We start from the raw sequence: 25,389 nt of genomic DNA, 5'->3' as shown, positions 1-25,389 counted from the left end.
GTGCCTTTACCTGCTGAACTCTCTTGCTGCTCCACACTCTGCCTTTATAAAGAGGATGACACAGTTTTTTTGCAATAAGGTTCACTCAAAGAAGTTTCACTTGAGAATTTGCCCTGATATGGGCTCTATTCAGTGGCTGTTTCTTCCAGATAGAGCCAGGGACTGGGTAAAGCATAGATTTTAGTTCAGCTTTCTCTGCTGGGAAATTTTTAACATGTCAGTTTTGTTGATTATTATAGATATGTGTAAATTATTTATATGTTCTTGAATTAGTTTTAAGTCCTGTTTGTCTAGGAACTTTTTATTTCATTTATGTTTTTAATTTTTTTAGAGTATATGTTTCCAAAGTGCTACCTAATGATTCTTTGTATTTTATTAGAAAGTGTATTAACTAACCATTTGCTCAATTCTGTGCATTGTCCTGTTATCCCATGACTCCCTTTAATTTCTGCTGATCCTGGTTGATTCTTACTGCCTACTGTATTTGGTATTAGCTTATTCTTGTTTGCCTAGGGGCCTGGGGTACATTTTTTTCTTTTAGACATTTCTGATTAATATAAACACTTGTAGCCTTTGAAGTTCCCTTTCAGAACTACCTTGGCTATATCCCAGAAATTCTGGGGAAGTATGTTCATTTCATTTTTATGTAGGAGCTTTTAAATTCCCTCTTTAATTTCCTCAATGACCCATTTTCCTGTAATGTTCATTCTCTACATCTTGGTGCAGTTTCTGTAGTATTTCTTGTTTTTTTTTTTTTTTGTTTGTTTTGGGTTTTTTTTTATTCTGGTTTTGTTGTACTACAACTTATTAAAGCAAAAGAGAAAATTTTGCTGTATTATTTTGATACACTAAGGAAAATTCTGGATTAATTTAAAATTTTTTAAAGATTTACACATTTCATGTGTATGAATGTTTGCCTTCATGTATGTATGTGAAAAGTATGCATGCCCTCACCATGGAAGCCAAGTTGTGGGTGGCCATGTGGATGCTACGAGCTGAACCCAGACTGTCTCCAAGTGTCCATGTGCCCCTAAACATTGAGCTTTCTCTCTAGCCACCCTGTATTAATTTTAAAAGTAAAAACAACCCAACAGACAGTTTTAAAGATTAAATTAAACTGATGCTATTTTTGGGAGTAATTAAATTAAATTAAATCAGAGAGCACTTTTCTGTGAGATGACCATTAAAATACACACTGAGTATAGGTCCTTCTTCCTGTCCAGTACTTGTTTATTTTTCTTATGGGCTATTTCTTACAGCTTCAAGTCATTGGTTGCCCAATACTGACAACCCAGCACTTGAAGGACACAGTTTCCTTTTCATGAATTTTCTCAATTAGACTCTTTCAGAATTATCTGTTTACATAACATTTTGTGAAACTTCATAAAAGTGTAGACTACGAGGAGGTGAATTGCTTTATTATTAAATGTAGAAGCCACATACCAGTCTACTTCACAAATGGCTTCATTTTTCAAGCGTTCTTGGAATTTAGGTTGTGAAAAAATCACCATACTTTTCTTACCATTTGGTTGCCACCCCATCAATGGAGATCATTGTGTGTTGGCTCAGATCTTATACAGACCCCACAATGGTCAAAACAGTTATAAGAAATTAAAATTTCACGAACTAATTTCTAATATTTATGAAGGAGAACTGATAACTTCTGATGGTTACTTAAGTGTTTTGAGTGACAAAAGGAAGATAGTAAGTTTCCTCTTTCTTCTCCACTAATTTCTCACACAGGTGAGAGGGTGCTAGGTGTGCTCAGTGTGCAGCCCTGACTGTAGGGAGCTTATTGTACATTATGTGAAACTGGTTGGCTGGTTGCCCTTTGAGGAGAGTAACTTTCTAAATTTTAGTAACGCAGGTCCAGAGTTATGGTAGACACATTATTGGTAATTTATGATTATCTCATTGCATAAAGATCTTTTAAATGGCATAATATTTTGAGAATTTTGAGATATATTAATAGCCTATTGTACATTATGAGTAACGGGTTGGCGTTTTGACTTTTGAAGAGAGTAACTTTTTAAATTTTAACAACTTAACACAAGTCCAGGGTTATGGTAGACACATAATTGATAATTTGTGATTATCCCATTGTGTAGTGAACTTCAAATCACATAATATTTTGAGAACTTTGAGCTATACTAATAGCCTACTGTACATTATGAAAAACTAGTTGGCTGTTTCCCTTTTGAGAAGAGTAACTTTCTGAATTTTCACAACTTAAGAGAGGTCCAGGGTTATAGTAGACACATTATTGATAATTTGTGGTTATCCCATTGTGGAATGATCTTTCATATCATATAATATTTTTAGAATTTTGAACAACAGTAATTTTATTTGATTTCCTTTATTGAGTACCTATTAACAATTAAAAAGTATGGAGTCCTATTCCAAAGTATAAACTCATTTTTAACTTAAACCTTGAGTGTTTTGAATTACCAGTCTGAAGTAATTCTCTTTGTACCTGAAAAAATTGTTTTTATTGAAATGTTTGAGAGAAAACATGTGTATCACAAGAAGCATATGACAAACATCTCAAGAGTATAAATCAGTGTAAAAATAACAAAATTTAGCAGGAAACCCAGATTGCATGAGAAATATGTAATGCCACAAGTTGTTATGTGGTTGTTTGGTTTGCTCGTTGTATCCTGAACATTCCTTTTGATAGCTTAGCCTCCCATGGAGAGGTAACTGTATGTTTTGGGTTTTTCCATGAAGTAATTCAGCCTCTCTCTTCTTAGGGAGGTAAGAGCTCACTAAACAGAGATTGGACTGGATGCTAGGATGATCTTCAGTGAATTCCTAAGCCAACCAGAACTTTACTCATTGCGTTAATAAAAGCCCTGCATCGTCCTAAATTTCTTTCAGTTCCTACCCCACAGGAGACTAACCACTGTTTCCCTTATGTTTTTCATTTAGAAACAAAGAAATTAAATCTGTGTTCAGACTTGCTTGAAGATTAGTTTCTGCTTGCTGGCATTTCAGATTCTAGAGTCAATGTGGCTCTTACAATTTCCCCTTAAAATCAAATTGCTGTTTAGGATTATATAAACTCTGTTGTCTGGGCTTTGGGTTTTCACTGAGAACGGCCTTCCCTTGATCGTCTTCTAGATCCTGAGTAGAAGGAAAGGACAATGGTTAGATGTGGATATAACACTTCTCACGGGTAGGAACAGGGTGCTGTGCACAAATGTATCTGCCAAAAGTGATCATTGCTCCTTATAATAAGATTCATTTAGATTATGTTGTCTGAATACCATCTTCACTTTCTGGTGAGAGAAACATTATGCTTTAAAGGTGAATGAAAATATAAAATTCCATGATTTTAAGTCTCTAGAAGAATGAAGTGGTTTTATGTGCCAGTAAAGTGTTCATTATAAATCCTTTAGTATTTTTTGTAACATATGCAATTTGGGGGTGCAGTTGAGCCAGCCCCGAGTGTATGAGAGGAGAGCTGGTGCCTGTCCCCCCCCCATACCTCCTATATCAGTTGGAAAAGAGGACTGTGCACCTTGCCTGGACAAAACAGTAGAACTGGTAGTATGAGTGTGAGTGGACCAGATATGGGCACCTGGGAACAGGAGAACTGGCCCGACTTGTCTCTGCAGGCTGCTTTGGGTGAACTATCTGCGACAGAGCTGGAGAGCTCACCTGGATAGTCATGATGAGGGAAAGCTGGCATGCTGACCAACCCATCTATCATCCAGGCCCAGAACCAGTTATAAAAGTTGACCTGCCCCTATATCCACCTCATCTATGAATTTCTGGAGCATGTGAAGTGGAAAAACCTACAGATCCAAAACAGGAAGATCTCCATGACACAGGACAACAACCAGCTATCAAAGAGGAGTCCCAGAAAACCCCATTATCAACAGTGTAGAAGAAGCCAGAGGACTTGAACCAGACCAATATCTCATAGGAATGAACACTTACAAGTAAAGATGGACTAAAGAGTAAACTGTGCGACTCAGTGGGTCATACTACAGCTTCCACAATAAGATTCTTCTATTGGTTGTTGTTTGTTTGTTCGTTTGCTTTGTTTTTGGTTTTTCTTTTAAATTTTGTTTTGATTTGGAAAGGAGGTTTCATGGCCAGGGGGCAGAAGCCAGGGGATGGGGAGGTAAATGGTATTGGGATACATGATGTGAAATCCACAGAAAATCAATAGAAGTTGAGGGAAAAAAAAAGGAAAACAAAAATACATACAATTAATTACTTAGTGTCATCATTCTATATTTTGGGTTAGTTTTTCATATACTGTACTTATGAATGTTGTGAATTCTTTTTATTATTAGTGTGTAATTATCTTAAATATTAGAAAATTTCAATTCCAAGGTTGTAAGCCCTACAAAGGAAATCCTTGTTGTTTCAATACATTGAAATGTTTACTAATATAAGAGATGTTAGAAAATAGGCATAAATGGAGGAAATCATATTGTAAATGTTATGTATAATAAAGAGTTAAATTACACAAGTACTTACATGAGCACTAATTGACTTATGTCTCAATTGAATTCTCTCACACAAGTAATATTTACAAGGATTTCAGTCTACCTGTTCTCAGCTCTGATGTGCAAGCATTTCTTTTCTTTTTTAAAAAAGCGTTTATTGGTTTATATTTCATGTATATACTTGTCTGTGTATATATTGGGTACTATGTGTGTGTGCAGTACCCATAAAGGCCAGAAGATTGTCCCAGATTCCCTGGAACTGAAGTTACAGAGGGTTGTGAGCCACCATGTGGGTACTAGGAACTGAACCCAGGTCCTCTGCTAGAGCAGCCAGTGCTTTTAACTGCTGAGAAACAGCTCTCCAGCCCAGAATTTCTTTCCGACTTAACACAGCTGTTCAATACATTTAACCATTTACGCAAGTCTATTTGGCATTCTTTTAAGATCTGTTCTACTTAGAGTCAAGTAATAAAGAACATAGACAGTTTACTTCTTAATACGTATCAGAACAACTTTTGCATCAAAACTCATTAAATTTTCTGTTCGTCCAAAACCAAAACTCACACAAAAATAGCTACATTAAACACTTTCCTCTGTAACTTACATCATAGAAAAATATGTCAAACATGTATTAGTTGTATTTGGTACACCTACCTTGAACCCTTCTGCTGCTTTGTATCTTCTTTGCAGGTGTGTCTAAAATTAAAGATTTATAGTTAGAAACACTTTGTGATTTCAGGTAGAAATCGGGAGGCCATTGCAAAGGGCAAAAGTATAAGTGACCATTGTGTACACACATAGTCACTGGAGTAGTGAACTTACTGGTCCTTAGACTTTACACTGACTGAGAAGTTATCTGCTTCCCACACATCATAGTGAATTTACACTAAAACACAGTGTTTCCTTGTGTCTTTTGGAGTCTCTTATTTGTACCATTCTTGATGGAATAAGTGGCTTTCATATTTCTGACTTTTTTTGTAAAATGTGTCACTACCTTCCAAGAAAGCTACCCATATTTCAGTTGTTGTATGTCTTATGTATGCCTCTGAAATTTCTCATTATAGACCCATAAGCAATTTAGAAGGGTACCAATGTTCACTTTCCCTAATTTCACTGCCCTTTCTGGAATCATCAAGAAATTAGATAGCTATAAATAATAAAACTTTTCATTTTATCTTTAGATTTTTTTTTACTTTATTATAGGGTGCTTTAACTGCATGAATGTCTATGTACCACATGTATGCCTAATGTCTGCTGAGAACAGCAAAGGGTGTAGAATCCAGTGAACTAAAGTTACAGACAGCTGTGAGCTGCCATGTGTGTGCTTGGACTCAAGCCCAGAAGCCCAGATCCTATGGAAGAGCAACCAGTATTCTTAGTCACTGAGCCATCTCTCTAGCCTTGACATTTTTCATTTGTAAAAGTTTCACATTTTTCACATTTTCATATGATTTCTGTTTTATTGTTGAAAAATAATTCTCTAGTCCTCTTAATATAACTCCTGCTGTGACTATCTAGTAAGCCTAAGGTCACATTTTATCTTCATTTTGAGGGTATTTAGGATTAAAGACTCATTGGTTCCTGTGGTGGTTTCATTTTTCTGATTGCCTTCATTTTTTATTTAAAATCTTACTTGTTTTCTATACACCATCATTATTTAGCAATAAAGCCAGTTTTCTTTATTAGGAAGTCCCCCCCCCAATTTTATGAAATTGAAACAAGCGTAGTATAAGTTGTAAAACAACAAGAATGAAAACACCCGTATTTGAAAGAATTTATGACCTTTTTTCCAGTCTTAGCACATTTCCAACATGTCAGTCCTCCATGTAACCACTTGCTGTATCATGTTAACACTGTAGTTAAACACAGAACCATAGAGAACCTTTCGAGTTTGGATAATAAGGGGTAAATGTCCTTGAGTTATAAAGTTAAATTCATTAAATGTCAGATAGACATTTTCTTTAGCTACATGTTTATTTTATAATAAAATAGTGGTCTACAAAATATAGTCCCAATGAGTAGATGCACCCTTAAATATTGAATAAGTGTATGGTTTATAGTGAACTTATTAAATTCTACTTAATCTCAAAATTGACTTCAGGGTCAAGAAGAATCTTTAGGTTCCCTCTTTCAAATGAGAACCTGCTTTCATATTCCCTTATATACATTTGGTAGTGTCTGACAATGAGATGTGTCAATTATTATTATTCTGCTATGACAGCATCCAAATTAGAAATCTTCAGTGAGGCTTAGAAACATCTCAGAAGGAAGTTATAATAAAATGAAGAGCCTCAGTTTACCCTCCAGGTTCTCAGATATCTCAAAATAAAAGAGCATTAAGAAGTGACCCTTACAGAGGAGGATGTGAGAGAGTAAACAGATACCTTCAGTCAATGGGATGCTTGTGGTTCAGTGGCAACTTGATGTTTAGAGAGCTAGAAAAAGAAGTCTAACTTTTCTAGTTAAGGCGCATATACTAGTAACTATATTGATTGCACATTGTGAATCTTTGAAAAGATTAATTTATACATATGTGTGAGTTTATATGTAACATGTGGGTGCAATGACAGTGGAGACCAGAAGAGGGCATCAGAGTTCCTGGAACTGGAGTTACAGGCAGTTGAAAGCTGCTATGTGGCTGCTGAGAACCAAATTCCAGTACTTTGAGAAAGCAGTACATGTTCATTACTTCCAAGCTATCTATCCAGGTCCACACTCTTCTTTTTAAGAAAAGAACAATCCTTTGAAATATTTTGCTAAACCTTGTAAAGTGGTACTCTTGAAACTATGCCTTATGGATCTATGGGAATTTTCACACCCAGAGAAGTAAAAGAAACTGAGAGAAACAGAAGTAGAAATAGCTCTATTAATTAAAAAGAAAACAGCATTTTCTTGAAATGTAGTGCAAATATTCTAGGAGGGGAAATCACTTCTTTACTAATTAAAGTGACATTTCAAAGAAAACTTTCAGAGTCCTATTGATTAAAGGAGGAGAAGTATACTTACCCACAGTTTAAGCCTATGGGAATGAAACAATATAAATGGGGCAGGTTATAATTAATTCTCTAAAAAGCACTGCCATTCCACAAAGCTGCTGACTATGGTTAACCAGAAAAACAAAGAATTCAATTTATATTTCACAATGTGTTTGCTCTTGCTTCAAGGTCCTCTACACTTTTATAGCAGAGAGTTGCTTAGTGATTCCTGTATTGCATCATCAAAGATTCTTTGGTTTCATTATGGCCTAGGAATATGGCATAGGCTCCCTGCCTTTTGGATGGAAATCATGTATTTTTTCAGATAAGTCTGAATACATACTGAAAAAATATTGTGTTGGTTGAATAAAAATTGTCACAAATCCAGATGTGTTATCTATATTAAATAAGCAAAAATAACTTCCAGAAATATATAAAATCTTAAGAGGAATTACATTTTTCATAGACATAGTGATGCAATTTTTAATTATATAATAAACAGAAAGCCATTTGAGATGAATTTTAGATTAAAATCAAATTTCAGGTGTCTATTTTGATTCATAATATACTATAAGGGCATATTTGTTGTAGACATTTACTTGTACTCTGAATAATTTTTAGTATGATGTTTTGTTAGTAAATTGAATTAAAATGCATTTATTTAGCTGTCATGAATTAAAAATGCATTTATTTAGCTATCAATAAGACAAATGATCTTTAAAACTTTCATTATTTTGTTTGAATAGCTATCACTGAGTTTGTTTATTTTGAATCCTTTGTTTTTCTTTTGAAAGTTAAGTCCATCTAATGCCACAGGCCAGGAACATTCTGTACTTCAAAGATTACATTTATATGCTAAAGAATATATAATCCTGAGTACAGATTGTTACACAAATAGTAAGCAGGAACACATATTCATTTGTAAGAATGCAGTTTTGGAAATGCAAGTTGCTAAAAGCAATGTTTATGCTTTACCACGCACCTACAGACTCCCCAAACATGCCTGTCTTTGTCATGGGGACAGTGAATACGTTTTTGGAAAATATGAAAAGCTTTTTCAAATTTAGCTTCTCACTAGCTAGCAAAATCACTCCTACTTCACGTAGTCAAAGCGTCTGCTCAATTTTCCGTGTCAAGGCAAAAAGGTGTTCAATGCTCCCCAGTTTGTACCATGAAACTTTTTAAAGACTGTTTCAACCAGCAATCGTTCTGGAAAGCAACCACTCACACACCAGTCAATTTGCTGAAGACAGCTCACTGTGCTGTCTTTTTAACCTAATTAAGGAACAGCCTGCACACCCAGTCTTTAAAAAGCAGAAGCACTCCTCCATCGCCTGTTAAGGGTTAGTGGTCAGGGTTTTACTAACCTCCCTGTAGCAGTCTTTTAATCTCGTCATCTTCAAATAAGTGACCATCGCCACCTTCAATGAACTTGGTGACCTTGGAGACCTCTGAGAGGGTACATGTTCACAGTAGAAATTGGTTCACTCAATAAAAAGGAATTTGACATGATACGTACTGCCTTCTGCTCAATAGAGGACTCCAGACCACTGCTCAGCTCTTTCTAAGTTTTTGGTGTTGGCATTGAGTAGAGTTTTTCATCAGCTGTTAATCAGCATACCTTCAAACAAGCCACATAGCTACCACTATTGGCCTTGTCCCCAGTTTTGTACAAACCCCTTATGCTGGTGTGGAATATGAACACTGGAGCAAGGTGGCATAGACAGCATGTTCAAGGCCTTCAAGCTGACTTTAGCCAATGGTACAGGTGGCTCAATGCCACCTTCTCGCTTTTCCAGACATACTGACCTTCTTGAATGAATTTCTGCAGTGTCTCCCCGGTTTCTCCACCTCCTGTAGAAATCCTGGTGTATTTTATCTCAGGACCTAAGGGAAAACACAAGAGTGCTCAAACTCCTTTTGTAAGAGCCAAAAGGAAAAGGTGTTAGACCATGTGAGACCCACGGTGTGTGCTGCAGGCACTAAGGAATCTAGAGTAAGGCATAGCCAGAGAAGCTTTGTCAATGATGGACATGGCTTATCTTAAAATCCAAGGCACAGAATATTAAATTTATATTTTAGGTTAGTTCATAGATGTGAGTCTCATACAAAATTTGCTGTTTGTCAACTGTCTTAGATAGACTCATACAACTTAGTATGTAAATGAATACATTTTAATATTAATGGAAACCCAGGGGAAGTTCCTCCTAGTATTCAATAACTCAGTAACTCAAGGTGGAATATCATAAAACATGTACATATAAACAGAGTAAAAATGCATGTTTACAAACATATCTGTGAGAAAGTCTTAGAGTAAGAAATATGAAACACATTTATAATATTGGGTTTTGTTTCCTTGCAAAAAGAAAAGGGGAAACAGAGTAATTTTAATAGTCGCCATGACAAAGACTAAGTTTATGTAATGCACATATCTTAGAGTTAGTGTAACTTATGTTTATAATGTGAGTACAGCTCATGTATGGGATTAAAATTACCTGTAATGATTCGTTCCTCCCGGGTCTGTTTTTCAGTTATTTCTACAGGAACCCCATCTATGATTTTGGTGTACTTTTTAATGACTGGCTCTGAAGGTGGAGAAAGAAACCACATGTGATTTACCTTCTTACAGTGTTTATATCTCCCAGAGCTGGAGATTTTAATCAAGAATGTGTTTCTTAACAGTATACTTGTTAAAGAGTCAATTGTAGCCATTGTTGGAACAGACTGTGAATATGTTCTGACCAGTCTGAGCAACTTATGGGTTTCAGATGATTGGAAGCGTTTAGCTGGCAAGCTGAATATACCATTGTAAAAGAACCCTTACAATGAAACCTAGTGTTGGTTTGTTAGTGCAGTTTCAGTGTGTGTGTGTGTTCATGTGTGTGTGTGTGTGTGTGCGTGTGTGTATGTGTATGTGTACATGTGCGCATGTGTGTGTGTGTGCATGCGTGCGTGTGTGCGTGCATGTGTGCGTGTGTGTGTGTGTGTGTGTGTGTGTGTGTGTACATGAATGTGTGAGCTATGGTGTGCCTGCCAGTGGAGGTCAGAAGACGGCTTGATCTTTTCACTATGTGGGATCCCAGGGTCTAACTCAGATGTCAGGCTTGGGGGAAGCTGTCTTTCTCTGCTGACCCAACTCACCAGCACCCATTTGTTCTGAGAACAGTATATCTTTTGCATATACATTATTATAATCATTATATTCCATGGTTACTATTTGCATATTCATAAGAAGTGGTCCAGCGGCTTAATTCTTAAATTATGACCAAACCCACTTAAAAATAAGCTACCGTATATCCCTGATTAGCTAGCAAGAACTCAAGTCTAGTAAAAATGCTTGGGTAAAATGCAAATCAAGAAAAAATCAGCTGTTTGATAATTCTAAACCAACTCTATTTTACAATGTCACAGAGATGCCACCTAGGCACAAGGGAAGGCACAAGGCATACCTCCGTGGATCACTTCTGTCACGGTTTCTCCTTCTTTAATCAGTCTGAAGTCAGGTTCACCTTCAACGTGGATCTTTGTCATGGCAGGTCCTGAGACATTGTTTTAGGAGACAGATTAGTGCCTTAAAGCAGTCCCTTCCTTTCCTTAACCCAAATAAGTTTAGTTCCACATTTCTTGTCGTGGACTTCAGTGTTTCTGGCTTTATGAAACCAGTTTTAAACATTTCCTGTTGTTTTTAGGTTAGACAATATTGAAGAAAACAAGTGATTCACCTGCATTTGTTTACACTGCCACTCCACCCACCTGATTTAGCATTTAAAGTGATGCACAAGCAAGCTGTGCATACTATCACCTCTGTTAGTGAGTATAAGGAATGATGACAAAAAGTATTTTATGTGGCTTTCTCTGGGAATCAAATAACAATACAAATTGCTGTCACTTGAGTGACAATTGTTTAATTCACACTTTGCCATAGGGTATCATCTGCCAATCTTTGCTAAAATAGTACATTTAATTTTTTTTATCACTCATGACCTTATACTTTTATCTAAGAGCATATGATCTAATATACTTACCTTAAAGATGCTGTGTTTTAGACTTTATTAGAAAACTGACTTGAGTACTTACCTCGACTAAGAGAAAGATGCAAATATCAACATCAACTCACTAAGTTACACAGACCTTCAAAAGCACAATGGGTTGCATTTGACTTGCAAAATGATTTTGTTCCCAGAGAAAATCAGTTGGAATGTTAGAAAGCCAACTGCTACATTAGTTAATCAGGGATGTTTTATAGAGGAGTGAGAATTATTCAATTCAGTACATTTAACTTGTACTTTTCTATAGCTGAATGGAGTTATAATTGGTTATCTTTGAGAGGACTGATCTGTTTGTTGAGAAATCATCAAAGTACACCATTACCCATTACTAAATAATAAATAATGAGAGAAAGAAAACCATTTTATCAACCACAAGTATTTCAAGCTATGTTATTTTATATGCAAGACCAATAGGGATGACTAACATAAAAGATAGGAAATAGGTTTTAACATTCTGTAATTCTCAAAGGGAACTGTGCACAACGACTCAAGTTAAGGAAATGAGGTAGCTCTATGTCTAAGACTTTTTTCTTTAGAAATGCCAAAGTGAAATTCTGGAAGCACCTTCTATTATTAAATATTACTACAAAGGAAGTAATTTTACTTAACATTTCTTTTTTGTATATTTATACACTAGACTGGGAAAACACCCAGCACAGTAACTATTTGTTCAATTTTGGTTGACTTATCTGAATTTTTGTTTTTGACAAAAAGATTTTAAAATTATGTCTTGGACTCTAATGTGTTTAGTAAAAACTCAAAAAGTATCCATGAGTTCACAAAATTCAAAGATTGAAAAGGGGATAAGAGCATTGAATGGGGAACTGTGGATGCTGGCCAAGAAGGGGGTGTTTGTTTCTTCTGCACAGGAGTATCACTTTCCAGTCTTACACTGAAGAATATTTACAGATGAGACAACGCCATCTCCATCCAGATCACAATGAGGAAGAACCAGGTACACTGATGCTCAGGGATGCTCCCAACTGAAGAAAGAATGATGTATAGAACCCTACTACCAAAGCCTAAGAGGAGCATGAGTTGAATGAAGAAGTATGGAAGGAGGAGAGTCCTTGAACATGGGAACATGGCACATGTGAATGACTTCAGCTTTGGAAGCTGTGTGTTAGTTATAGTGACATTTTATTGACTATGACTTTTTTTTTAATCCAATGTTTTTGGCTAAAATTATTTGATCATTTTTCACTGATATGATAAATATATACCATCAGCAAAACACTTTAAATTTAATTTATACTTAAAACCCTAATTTATCCTCATCAATGTTACAAAATAATGAAATGATTGGAATTGTTTTCTTTAAAGCTAAGCACACATTTTTAAATGACTAACTCAACAAACTATGGACCCAAGAAAGAATAATAGCCATAGCTAGCCAGGTAGAGAATTAACTTTATGTTTTTATAAATTAGGGTTACTTTAAAGGGAAGAGGCACATGTGATTTGAATTGTCATCTCATGACACAGAATGAAAAACAACCCAAATCCAAGAGTAATTAGAACAATGAAGTCCCTAAAATTCAGTTAAAGGCATAATCTGTCCCTCCTTTGAAAGATTGTCTTCATCTTTCTCATGGAAGAAAGAAAACAAGTATGTTCTTTGTGACAAATTACTGCTGCAGCATGCATAAATGTGAACACTGATACTAAAGTTTGTTTTCAGAGATAATAAAGAGGCATGGAGTCATGATAATATCCAAGAGGTTGATATCAGCTAACGTAGTCAGTATGGAAAGAAAAGTGACATTTGAAATAGGAGAGGTATATGTTACTACACACACACACACACACACACACAATATTATGTTCAGAGTTGAAATGTAGGAAACAGGGCTTGACTTACTAAACACCATTATTTCTTTTTCTGTTTCGGCTATCTAGGTTTTAATGTATGTCATGTCTGTTTACAATTTTTAATGTTTTTATTAATGTATGCTTTCTATACCCTCTTAGGTTGCTCAGTGAAAAAAATGCTTGTATATTTTTGAAATTTTTCTCTCAATGGCATAAAAGAGATTGTGTGGTGATAGTTGGAAATTTAGAGTGTATTTTCTTAAGAAATATATAACAAATAATGTTTATGGTTAATTTGTTAAGTGATAATCCAGATACAAGTGTTGACACACCCTCAATTAAATGAAAATAAATACAAGCAAATGTACTGAAAATATTAGGGATGCACCATCTACTTTGCTCTAAAAAATATTGCACTCCACAATCTACAATTAAATAAGCATGCCATTTATAAAGAAATATTTAGCATGTTAGTTTCAAAAAGAATGTGGGTATATTTGGAGAAATGAGTTGATTACATGGGACTTGTTTTCAAAGTGGAAGGAACCATGGAGAACGTTGGTTTTTACCTTCAGTTTTGGTAATAGGCTGAAGACTGCCTTGAATGACTTTAATTTTTGGTTCCACGAATTTGGTTATAATTTTAGTTGCTGAAAATATAGAAAGTGGAGCATGAACAAAGTTTACATAGAAACAACTCAAATGAAGTTGTCCCTTTCTAGGGTGTTCAGTTATCAGCTATGAGGCTGGGTTGAGGCAATCCCAGGAAATGTTCACACCACATTAATATCTTCTCGTGTCCAGATGCTGAATCCTGCAGGCCAGTGACTTGACTATATTCCAGAGGGGGGATGCACTAACTAGATGACGAGTCCTGCCTAGAAATCTACCACTCTGAAGCGCATCACTAACGTTCTGACTTTCCTTTGTGCTTCTTGAAAATACTGGCTGCATAGCAACAGAAGACAAATAAACATGATTAATTTTATGCAATTCATGAAATCTTAAATTGCATTGTCAGATTCTCAGTTAAAAGAAGGATATGGAAAGAAAAAGATCCTTGAAATACTCCCATGCAGTTTGTATAGAGAAGAAAATATGGAAAATATATAATTTATGATTGTAGATGAGAATAAATTTCAGCCAGGAAGTCGTGAGCTTTCTGCAACAAATATGATGTGGTCACCATTTCATTTGCAGCCTCATTATGGCAATTTTAACATAAAGGTTTTGTGGTGAATGTAAATCATCTCTTGAGTAAGGTTGTCATGGGTTTCAGTTGTACAGTTTTACTGGAAAAGCCAGGTCATTGGGTTATTCCTAAGTAGATATGCCATAAAAGATGATCCTAGTAGAAAACATGCCAACTGCAGTCACAACACAATTGTGACACACAGAGTAGTAGCATGACATGTGTTTCTAACAGTCTCAAGCCTTGCTTTCACCTACTAAGCTGTGTGGACCTTTTGAATTGGAGTGTGTGCTAGGTCTTTATGGGAACTGTTTTCAATCAAAGGACTTCCCCTGGGAATGCAAATTATAAAACTCTAAAGTGTTATCAAATCTGTGTTTTCAATTCTTGATCCCACAAGTGATTCTGCCACACAGGACTCCTCCCCTGGAACACACAGAGATCCCTGCCACTATTGTTCAAGTGGAATAATCAATCACTTCTAAAGATGTTGCTTGGTGCTGAGGAAATGAACATCAGGATCTTGAGTTGGTTACTAGTTTTGCTTTCATGAAGGCTTAAATTGCCTGGCCTGGTCTAAAGATTTCCTTATTTTTGTCCTTCTCTATATAAAATAGTTTGTGCTTGACAACTTATAACAAAGTGCTCCCTGATAAAAATTTAAAATGTGTAGTATTTGGGGGGACAAGGAGGTACCAACAAACTGCAGGAGTATTAAAGACAAGGCGGCAAATAAATCTGAATGTGGAATCTTTGCTTTAATTGGCCTGCACCTCTATTTGAAACAGCCCACTTAGAGTTGTAAACCCTCAAGCTACTTGGCTGCTGAGTAGACTGGCAAGTAACTAGATGGGCATAATTTTGCAAATCATAATTCATGAAGTAACAGTATTTTAGTTCATTTTAAACAAAATACTATTTTGTCATATATAGCCAATAGTGGAACTGATATGGATAAACTGGAAAAGATTAATTTTTTTGTGAAGATTTATAGCATGGGAGATTCACATATCTGATGAACAAAGGCCATGAGGACTCTTCTATTTGCTATATAATATTTTTTTCCATGGCTGGAATTTAGAGCATCCTAAATAATCATGATTCCAATGGAATGGAATCTCTAAGAGCTTGGCCCCAGGATTGTACAGGTAACATCAGGTGGAGAAGCAGACATTTTGTTTTGCTCCAATACTGACTTTTTTTCTTTTTCATATCTAGCATTTATTTTAAGGAAAATGCTCATAATTGGATAACTGAATGTTCATGACATAAAGTAGAATAAATATCTAGTCAGAATAAAGGTGAGTAAAGTAATGCTTTAGCATACATGACTGTTTTATGGTAGAGCCAAAACAAAATGAAAAGAACTTCAGCTTTAAAAGCCACAGTGAAAGAAAGGAGTGAAAGAGACCATAATGAAGAAGTTATTTGATGATTGACAGCAGCATTTATGTTGAGAGAGAAATGTCTTTTGCCATTGTTAAATATTTGAACTTTGATCTTGATAATCTGGTAGGGTAGAGAATTAAAAATGTCACTTAGTAGACTTGGGGTTCCTTTGCCCAGTTTTGGACGTGGTAGAATTATGACTTGCCTGGACAGATTAGGCCCAGGTCAGGGTGAGTGACAATTCTTTGCTATGATATCATTGTACCCACTTACTAACATTTCCACATAGCGCTCGAGTGTCTTCTAGCAGTCCTTTTGTATGCCCTTTTTACTTACTTCCCCTCATCCAAGTATGTGTCTTTACTCTCTGATAATGTGTCACTCTTGTTTCCAATTGGAAGAGAAGTGGTGTTACAGAATTGGAGGGCGTGACAAAGCCTATGAGGCCTCCTCCAGATATCAGGTCATGTTCAAAGGACATTGAATTTTGCAGGACATGGAATTCTAAATACCAGATTATCAGCAGTCTTTGTATATATACAAAGAGACTTAATTCCATTTTTGTTTTCACATCATCCCCACTTGTAGCCCAAACTGTACATATACTTACTATAGACAGTCATGGGGATTTCTTTGAAGGTGCTGCCACGAACAAACTAAAAATAAATGCTTATGTTTAGTAACATAAATTATTTTGTACAACAAGGACACTGTAATTCTAGCTAAACTAAAAACACCTAAGGTGACTCAATAGAAATGAAGTCATGTCATTTACTATAAAAACCATAAGGTTTCTATTATTTTAAGATGGTAAAATAATTAAACAATTGCTAAGTATATGTGTTGTGCTGTATTTTCCTGTTTTCTACAGTATACAAAAGCTATACTAAAACTATGCTATAGTAATTTCTAGTTTTTGTATTAACCCTACAACACCTGGTCAACATACTAGAAATAAAATCCAACAGCATTCTGTACCTTGATTTGGATGTATTTTATCAGTTTGTTCAGTATTTCCAAGAGCTGATCATTTCCAACTGGAATGTCTAGGGAGACAAATATTTGATGGATATGATAAGAAAATGGGAGATCAAAACTATGCCAATGTTGAACAGTCCTAGCCCATCAATACATTCAATCTGTACAGACCTGCTGGATAGAGGAGTTTATCTACGACGTGAATGACGCCATTTGTTGTCATGATGTCAGATTCTTTGGACTTCAACTCATTCACCAGAAGTGTCTCATTTACCTTTTAGAATAAGGAGTGATGTTAAGGAGAAACTATAAGGAATCCACTTAATAATGATGCATACTTTATAAGTATCTTGTGGTAACTTACTCCTTTCAGATAGATTTTGCTTCCCTGTGTGGTCTTCAGGATGTTAGTGACTCCAGGTTCAAAGCCCTTTCCAATATAAACCCCTGGGGTCAAGTGGTAAAGAATGATGTTTTGGAGAGCATTTTTATCTCCTGCAGGGAAAGAAAGACAATGATTTAATAATACACTTGCTTTTCTGACATTTTGATACAAGACTAAGGGATAAAACATTTTGTTGTCTCTGTTTTCCCAGTTCTCTGTTTTCTCACAATATTTTATCAAGCTGTCAGTCATTTCAATCAACTCAAACTATGGCAATTAGTCTCGAAATTATGGAAGCTCCCTTTTATACCATACAATTGTGTGTCTTTCCATAAATTATGACATGACGGTAAGCAGTTTATGACTAAATTAATAAATGGCTCTCCTTATATCCCAACTAGGATAAAGGAAACCAAGCTTGTTAAGGAAACCAAGGGTAAGGGTGAGGGGTTTTCTTTTCTTAAATACAGGCAGAAAATCTAGAGGAAAAGCCAAGATTCTTAATTTGAGGGATGAATATCTGCCATTTGCCACTACCCACCAATCAGAATCTCCCTTTCTTCATTTGTCATTCCCTTGAAGGCATCATTGGTCGGTGCAAACAAGGTCCAGTCTCCAGGCTGTGTTAGGAGATCTTTCAAGTCTGCAGCTTCCAGGAGGCTGAGGAAGATGCTGAACACAGAGCATGAGCATTTAATTTAATATGTGTCACATGTAGGTTCACTCAACCACACTGTACAGAGTAGGGGTGGATTCCGTGTATTGTGGAAACTGAGAAATCAGTTCACATGTTTTCATGTGTTTAAGTGCAATTTTCCTGTAAAGTAAGGTGTCTAATTGGGGGAACCAATTGAAATAATTTATAAATTTCTCCACTTCCATTTTTCTTATAAAATTATCAGTCACATTTTATGTGACATAAAACTTTTTTTATTTGATATTTTATTGGAGAGATTTTTATATTATCATTTTAAAGAAACAATTATAAGAAATATCTCGAGAACTAAATCAGATTATCGGACTTTGTTCACCCACCAAATCATACTATAACTCCCTGAGATCAGACCAAATAGATGTGAAAACATGTATTAACTTTAGGAAATTTGTATGTTTTTTTACTTTAATTTTTTAGATTTCTTTTAGCATTTTGTCCCCGAGAACTGTATTTATATCATTTTTCACCTCTCCATCTCCCCTTCTTGTGTTGCCACCTCTACTGGCTCTTTTAACTCATGACCTCCTGTTCCTTAATTATTAACACACACACACACACACACACACACACACACACACACACACACACACACACATATATATATATATATAAACACAGACTGCTGAGTCTCTTTAGTGTTGCTGACATGTACATGTGTTTAGGGCAGGTATGGGATTAGACAACCTATTAGGCAGTTCCTCCTTGCAATGGCTTGATTCTCCCTCTCTTACCAGCCATTAGTTGCCTATAATTACTAATGTATGGGAGCAGCTTTGTGAAATTTCCCTAATTCACACTAATGTGTTACCAGGTATTGCCATTGTGCACGTCATATTTAGGTGACCACATTGCTGCTATGAGTGAGCTTCTCTGTCATATATAGAAGGCACTGCCTCACAGCAAATATCCTGGTCCTCTGGCTCCTACAATCTTTCCTTCCTTCTTCCATGAAGTTCATTGAGCTTTGGGTGTTGGGGTTGTGTGGCGGATGTATCACTGGAGTTAGCAATACTATAAGCTGGATGCTTCTTGGGATAGCACAAGTAGGGTTCATTCTTTTGTGTAAGTACAGCTGGTAGACTTACCTAAAGCGCTTATCCTGCCTCAGTTTGTCATGCAGGGATTTCTCTGCTGGTTGGATGATCTCTCGGAATATGTGGATGGCACCATTTCTTCCCTGTTTGCTTCCTCTCACCATGCATGAATTTTCAATGCATATAGCCTAGTGGAGGGCAGAAAGACCCATGATGCCCTTTTGTGTGCTTGATCTGAGCTAGTCCTTCTACTAAGAGGCCAGTAGACAGATGAGGCCAGAGAAAACACCTCTCTCTTGTTTGTAATGTCTTATAACTTTACTGAGTACCTCTCATCCAGTCCCAGCACTAGCCAAGCTACCTTATGCATCAGGTCTGTGCATTCTGTTAGCAGACTGCAGGTTGTATGGAATCCTATTTATGTTTATTTTTTGCCATCTACTTAATGTTTGGTTCTCTGTATACTCTGTATGTTAATATTAGCTATAAATATTCCACAACTCAGTGCTTCTTGTAATCCTCACATTTCCTACATTGTCTTGATGGCAAGACCCATCAATTATATATCTATTTTATTTCCAGTTGTTTTAAAAAAAACAAATAAATGTATATACATGATTTAATATACATGCATGTATCATTTAATGTATGCAGAAGTAGAATTTAATGTGTGTGCATGTGTAATTTACTGTATGCACATGTATGATCCAATGTGTGTAGATACATAATTTAATATATGTACATGTATAATTGAGAGTGAAACTAATTTTCTGAATTATTTAAAATGTTTGCCTTTCCATCGTGAAGCCTTACTGAAGAGCTGCTATGGACCACTGCAGTCTCTAGGCAATGCTTCCCTCTATACAAAGCCTTTTGGCTGCACTGTAATTCCAACAGTCAGTGTTTCTAGGAAATTCCCTGCAAGATATAGCACTTTCAATTTATAAGATTCAGAAATCTTTACAAATTCATCATGATAATCATTCAAAAGAAATTCTGTTGTTGAATGGAGATACCACAATAGGGGATACCCTAACATAAAATCTGTCTTGCAAATTACAAAATATTATACAAGGTAAACACTTTATTAGAAATCTTCTAGAATTTAAATTAGTATTTTGGAACATTATTACTCTTTAACTGAAACAAAGGCTGATTAAATGTCTTTCTCCAAGCTGTCCTCATCTCTGATCATGTGGATATTAAATTTTACAATCATATCTATGAGTCTGAGGAACTTGTGCTGTGGTTCTTTGATCAGTACATGCTTTGTGACATTTAGATCAGTGTAGAGACTGGTCCCATCCACTTACTGTGCGGTACACAAAGACTCGAAGTTGTTTGCCACCAATGGTTTCCAGTATCTGTCCATTGTATAGGTCACTAAGGCCGACCTTTACTTTTAATATGTGATTTTGTAGAATTAGCTTAAGGAGGCGCTGATCCATGCTCAGAGTGTCATCTGTGAATAAAAGTTTTATGAAGGAACATTATTATGTATGGATAACATGGCTGGAGGAGAAATTTGAAACTGAGCATCTCTAATGCTGTTAATGTGTACCCATCACTCATATCATAAAAGAGTCTGTTAAATACCCAAGGCCAGCAAGACCATCTGTCAGTACAAGCTGACATGTCACCCCAAACTATCACCATGAAGTTCTTATTGGGTAAGCAATGGCTCCACCTACCTAAGGACTGTTCCCTTTCATGATTGTCATTGGCAAAAATCTAAATCTTTATAGTGGTTAAAGTTTTCGTTTGCCTAGTTTGTTTTTTTTTTTCTTTCTTTCTTTTTTCCCCTTATAATTAGGTGTCTATTAGTCATATAGGTGACCGTGGATGAGTCTTTTGTAAGTTTGTGCTTATTGCTGGTCAAGGGATCAAAGCACACAGACTCCAAAATGTAGCTTAGTGCCAAAACAAACACACATTACATTATTAGCCTAAGGGAGAATCAGTATCTCTAGAAATTCTGATTTCTCTAATTAATAATTTCATATATTACAACTTCATACTTAAAAATACTATCAAGTTCACTAAACTCTTCCTCAAAATTTATTTATTTCCCTGTGAAATAAGTTTTTAGAACACATCTAAGTATGTATTCTAAATATTGTCAGTGAGTAGCAATAACTAGATGAAAAACATACTTCCCATCATGATCCAGAAATAATCATCTCTGGCTGTTATGCGTTTAAAATTTGACATCTATATCTTCTGGACTGCAAAATCTAATCAACATTTTCAAAAGTATCTAGTATTTATTACACAGAGTAATCTGTGTGAAGAAAGATGGTCCCCCATGGAGGAAGCAAGAACAGAACCCAGTACATACCAGAGAATGCATTATTCACAGGTGCTAACAAAGTGTACTCCCCATCTGGCTTCAGAGAGGATGCCAAGCCTAATTGGGACACCAGGTCTGTGAAAGTGGTCTGCTGTTTTCCAGCCAGCTCAATAACTTGTTTGGCTGTAAAACAAACCATTGCCTTCTCAACAATGTCGTCATTGTTAGTATCCCCATCCCAGGGTTTGTAAATCAATGTCTGGCTCTTTTCTACTCTTGTAAGCAATTTACTTGAGTGTCGATCCAGTTAAACATCCTACCCTGCCTTCTTATGAAGGTTCTAGCTTCTATGTTAGGGGCTTGATCAGCACAAATAATTTTAGAGGAAAATTTTCTCCCTGTCTTCCTAGTGTAGTTTTCTTTAACCCTCTATTGCTCATCTTTTAGCTCCTTCTGTAACATGTTCTTTCTTTTACCTGAAGTCTACCACCACTGTCTATCTTTTGTTGCCAAGAAACACACTGGCAGTGTTAAAACCTTTTTATAAAGACTCAGTGTTGGGCCAAGGTCCTGTATGGGCTGCCCATGACTGCACAGGCCTTGGAATTGGTACTTGATAAGCACACAGCCAGTTATGCTGTTTGTGCATCTTTAGACTCCTCATCAGCTCTTCATGGGCTTACTCTCAAAATACCTTAAAAAGCAAGCAAAGTGGTGGTTGGGCCCTGCTCACCAGAATCAGGAATGAGGACTTCGTCAATCAGGTGGATGACACCATTCTTAGTCACAATGTCTTTCTTGTTCACCATCTTAATTCCATTAATGGAGATGCTGTCCCCTTCACATCCTATCTCAATTGTGTTTCCTTCCATGGTCTCAAACACAGCTCCTCCTGTAATTGCTTCAGAACACTGGAGAGTATTTAGGATGTGGTACTTCAAGAGAGCTTGGGAAAGAAGGGGGAGAAGGGGGGAAGAGGGGTCAACTTATTTGACTGTTAAATTATGCATTTCATCATGGAACTAAGTTCACCAAGGAAATATGACACAGATGTAAGACCTAAGATATTAAAATCTTAACTATACCGGTTCTAAGAAAGTGATTATTTTAAATAATTTCTTCAATAGAAACAGATTAGCTTATTAGAAATGAAGGAAAGATAATATGAGCTTCCAAAATTATTTTGGCCACACCAGGAAAACAAAAGAAAGAAAAGATAACAAACGTCTTTTAGATAGTTATGAAGTTATCTGTTAGCTATGACTGCTCTAAAACACTCAAAAAGAATGCTGCATTCACCACTTCCAAAGATCATTCATGATTTGCAAATGAATTCTAGATCCTCATAAGGGAAAAGTGAACCACTTCTTCAAGACACACCTAGAAAATCCAGAAGAACATCTGGAGGGATCTGTCCTTTGAGTCTGTTACATTGACACTTACATTCTCAAAGTTTGTCGGCCTTATTTGGATGAACATATTTGGGGATGGAATATGTAAAGTTTGTTAGCAAAATGCAAAGCCTATCTGGCTGTTGAAAGGGAGACTGGAAAGACCTAAATATGTGTGGTGGCCAAGGAAAACCATATAACTTTCTCTGCTCAGCTATAACTTGCAGCATACATTTAGAGTTGAACGTATTGTATAACATGCACTCCATATTAAAACCAAACCTAATATTACTCTTCCATGGTTGATTAATCTTTCCTTTTAGCTTTTAAAAAGATTCATTTACTTTATTTTATTAGTGTGAGTGCTTGCCTGCATGTATACTCAAACTCCACATGCATCCCAGGTACCTACAGAGGCCAGAAGAGGAAATGATTTCCTCTGGAGCTGTGTGGGTACTGGGAATTGGTCATAGGTTCTCCTCAAGAGCAGCCAGTGCTCTTAACTGCTGAGCCATTGCTCCAGCCCCTTATTAACCATTCACAACATGTATAACTTATTTGCTTGGAAACAACATCATAGGCTACAACCTTGCAGCCATTTTTATTAAGAAAGATACTTGGATATTCTTTCAGTCTCTTAAATGATGTTTTCCAAAGCACCTCACATGAGACACTTTTGATACTTCCTATCACAGCTGCCAATGCTGGCAATAACTGGTCTTTTGTTTGTTTTTTATTGCCTTTATCCCAGGTCTCTGGGAGAGGAAGACATTTTCCTACCTTCAGAAGCCACTTTGTCTCCCATGATCCTTTCTAGGACTCCTCGTGGGAGTTTCTCAAATGCTTCATTGGTGGGAGCAAAGAGTGTGAAGTGACCATCTCTTCCAAGGGACTCCAATAGGTCGGAGGTGATGGCAGCTGCCTGAAACATAAATAGCTTTCAGAAAATCTGCATCACAAATCCTAAGGAAACTTGTCACATACTTGGTCTAGGATATCAGGAGGGAGTTGACAGCCTCACCAGAGACATTTGCTCATGTTAGTTTGTTAAACTAGTATTTTTTTGTCCCAACCAATTAAGTCTTTCCAAGTTTTTCTCACTAGAAAAGAAAGTCTGCCAGTGTTTATCAGACTGTAGCAAAATCCAACAACATGTTCAGTCACTGAATGGACACGTTCTAAAGACCCAAACGTGCTGTGGTCACATACCCAGCCTTCTTTTATAGTCATGTCCAAACTTTATTATTACTATATATGAGATGGTATCTCCTTTCTGAAGCAGAAATGGATATTTCATGGGATATATTGTAGCAGTTTGTCAGATTTGTAAAATAGCACTTTTTGTTGTCTGCAGTTCTTTCCAGGGAATGAAGGTTTCAGCAAATCAAGGGAATCTGCCCTGATTCTTACTCTGAATGATGAAAGGTCATCTTCTGCTTCAAGGAAGTCTTGGATGGAGGTACCAATTTGTGTCAGGACACGATCAATGACATGGACAACACCATTTGTGGCAATCTGGTTCCCATGGATGACTCTAGCACAGTTCACAGTGACAACCTGCAATTGTTTGAAAAAAAAATCAGAGCTGGTGCTGATTTCTAGGACAGCAAGGTGATTTCCACATTCCTATTGTACTTGAAGGTATGATGTAAAGAGCCTAGGTTCTGAGTGTTGATGCTAAGGATCTAGTAGATACAGGCATAAAGAGCCTACACACTGGAGTACTGATGCTGTGGATTAAGAATTGAATATTGTCAAAGAGAAAGTAGAACTGTTCAGAACCCCAGTTAATCAAAAGCATTCTGGAGATCAAAGACAAATCATTTCCTTCATTTGAGTTATTTATTTTATTTTTACTCTTTGAATAGTTATAGACTATTTTTAATGATGGTCAAAGAATTGTGCAAAGAATTCCAATTAGCTCTGAAATGAATTCTGAGAGAGGAATACAAATTACCATTGCAAAACTGTCATGAGGTCTACTGAACAATAAATAGTATTGCCTCATCACTGGAATTTTTTTCTCCTTTGGAAATTTGACCATTGAATAAAAACCCTGAATCTCTATTGACAGTTTGCCATAGTCTAACTAATGCAAAAACTCAAGAACCTCAATCAGCATAGTGTCCAAAGAGTGGCTGATAGATGGCAGTCACCACACTCTTTAGTGTGTATTTCAGTATTTATAAGAAACTATTTAATACACAGTGACTTCTAGCTGCAAATCATTTGGTCTTTAGGAGGAAGCAATTGGATTAAAGTTTTACAAGGACAAGTTTTATTTTTAATCATAAAATCAGAACTAACATTATACTGACAAACATTTTATCATTTCTGTGAACATCCTAACAAGGGAACAGATAAAATTAAGGAAAATATGTCTTGGAAATGTAAATTTTATAAATGAAACTTACCCCATTGGGATAATGATTAATAAAAAGCCCCAGATTGTTGTACATTGAAGGAATCACCATGCCGTGCTTCAGGTCCTTAGTTAACATTCTCTTATTGACCATGTGGCTATGTAAGGCATTCAGTAACTCAACATTGACATTGTTCTCCAGGCCTCTGCGAATGTCCTAGCAAGAATTCAGTAAAAGTTTATTTTCTTGATTTGTTACTCAAGTTCTCTCCCCTATCCATCTAAAAAACAATTGTGTGTGTGTGTGTGTGTGTGTGTGTGTGTGTACATGTGTCCCTGTGTGCCTGTGTGTGTGTG

At 36.2% G+C, this 25,389-nt stretch overlaps 1 protein-coding gene across 4 annotated transcripts in view; it reads right to left on the bottom strand.

Moving 5' to 3' along the window:
- Nucleotides 1-2,461: 2,461 nt before the first annotated feature.
- The window catches only part of Postn (periostin), a 31,784-nt gene continuing 8,856 nt past the window's right edge, over nucleotides 2,462-25,389 (bottom strand). The window contains exons 5-23 of one of the 4 annotated variants that reach the window (XM_051176936.1): nucleotides 25,085-25,249; nucleotides 24,081-24,227; nucleotides 23,451-23,592; nucleotides 22,013-22,225; nucleotides 21,328-21,462; nucleotides 20,303-20,451; nucleotides 19,041-19,177; nucleotides 17,782-17,912; nucleotides 17,220-17,350; nucleotides 17,027-17,129; nucleotides 16,856-16,923; nucleotides 16,488-16,533; nucleotides 13,866-13,946; nucleotides 10,885-10,974; nucleotides 9,931-10,020; nucleotides 9,245-9,322; nucleotides 8,803-8,886; nucleotides 5,115-5,156; nucleotides 2,462-3,123 (exon numbers count right to left, since the gene is read on the bottom strand). In XM_051176936.1, the coding sequence (XP_051032893.1) occupies nucleotides 3,086-3,123; nucleotides 5,115-5,156; nucleotides 8,803-8,886; nucleotides 9,245-9,322; nucleotides 9,931-10,020; nucleotides 10,885-10,974; nucleotides 13,866-13,946; nucleotides 16,488-16,533; nucleotides 16,856-16,923; nucleotides 17,027-17,129; nucleotides 17,220-17,350; nucleotides 17,782-17,912; nucleotides 19,041-19,177; nucleotides 20,303-20,451; nucleotides 21,328-21,462; nucleotides 22,013-22,225; nucleotides 23,451-23,592; nucleotides 24,081-24,227; nucleotides 25,085-25,249 (2,070 nt within the window). In that variant the 3' untranslated portion in view covers nucleotides 2,462-3,085. The remainder of the gene's footprint in view (nucleotides 3,124-5,114; nucleotides 5,157-8,802; nucleotides 8,887-9,244; nucleotides 9,323-9,930; nucleotides 10,021-10,884; nucleotides 10,975-13,865; nucleotides 13,947-16,487; nucleotides 16,534-16,855; nucleotides 16,924-17,026; nucleotides 17,130-17,219; nucleotides 17,351-17,781; nucleotides 17,913-19,040; nucleotides 19,178-20,302; nucleotides 20,452-21,327; nucleotides 21,463-22,012; nucleotides 22,226-23,450; nucleotides 23,593-24,080; nucleotides 24,228-25,084; nucleotides 25,250-25,389) is intronic. The other 3 variants (XM_051176938.1, XM_051176937.1, XM_051176939.1) reach the window with 3 other exon arrangements.

Source organism: Phodopus roborovskii, unplaced genomic scaffold (assembly GCF_943737965.1).
Source record: "Phodopus roborovskii unplaced genomic scaffold, PHOROB, whole genome shotgun sequence".
NCBI lineage: Eukaryota > Metazoa > Chordata > Mammalia > Rodentia > Cricetidae > Phodopus > Phodopus roborovskii.
Note: the sequence above shows the minus strand (reverse complement) of the source record. Positions and strands in the feature narration are given on the sequence as shown.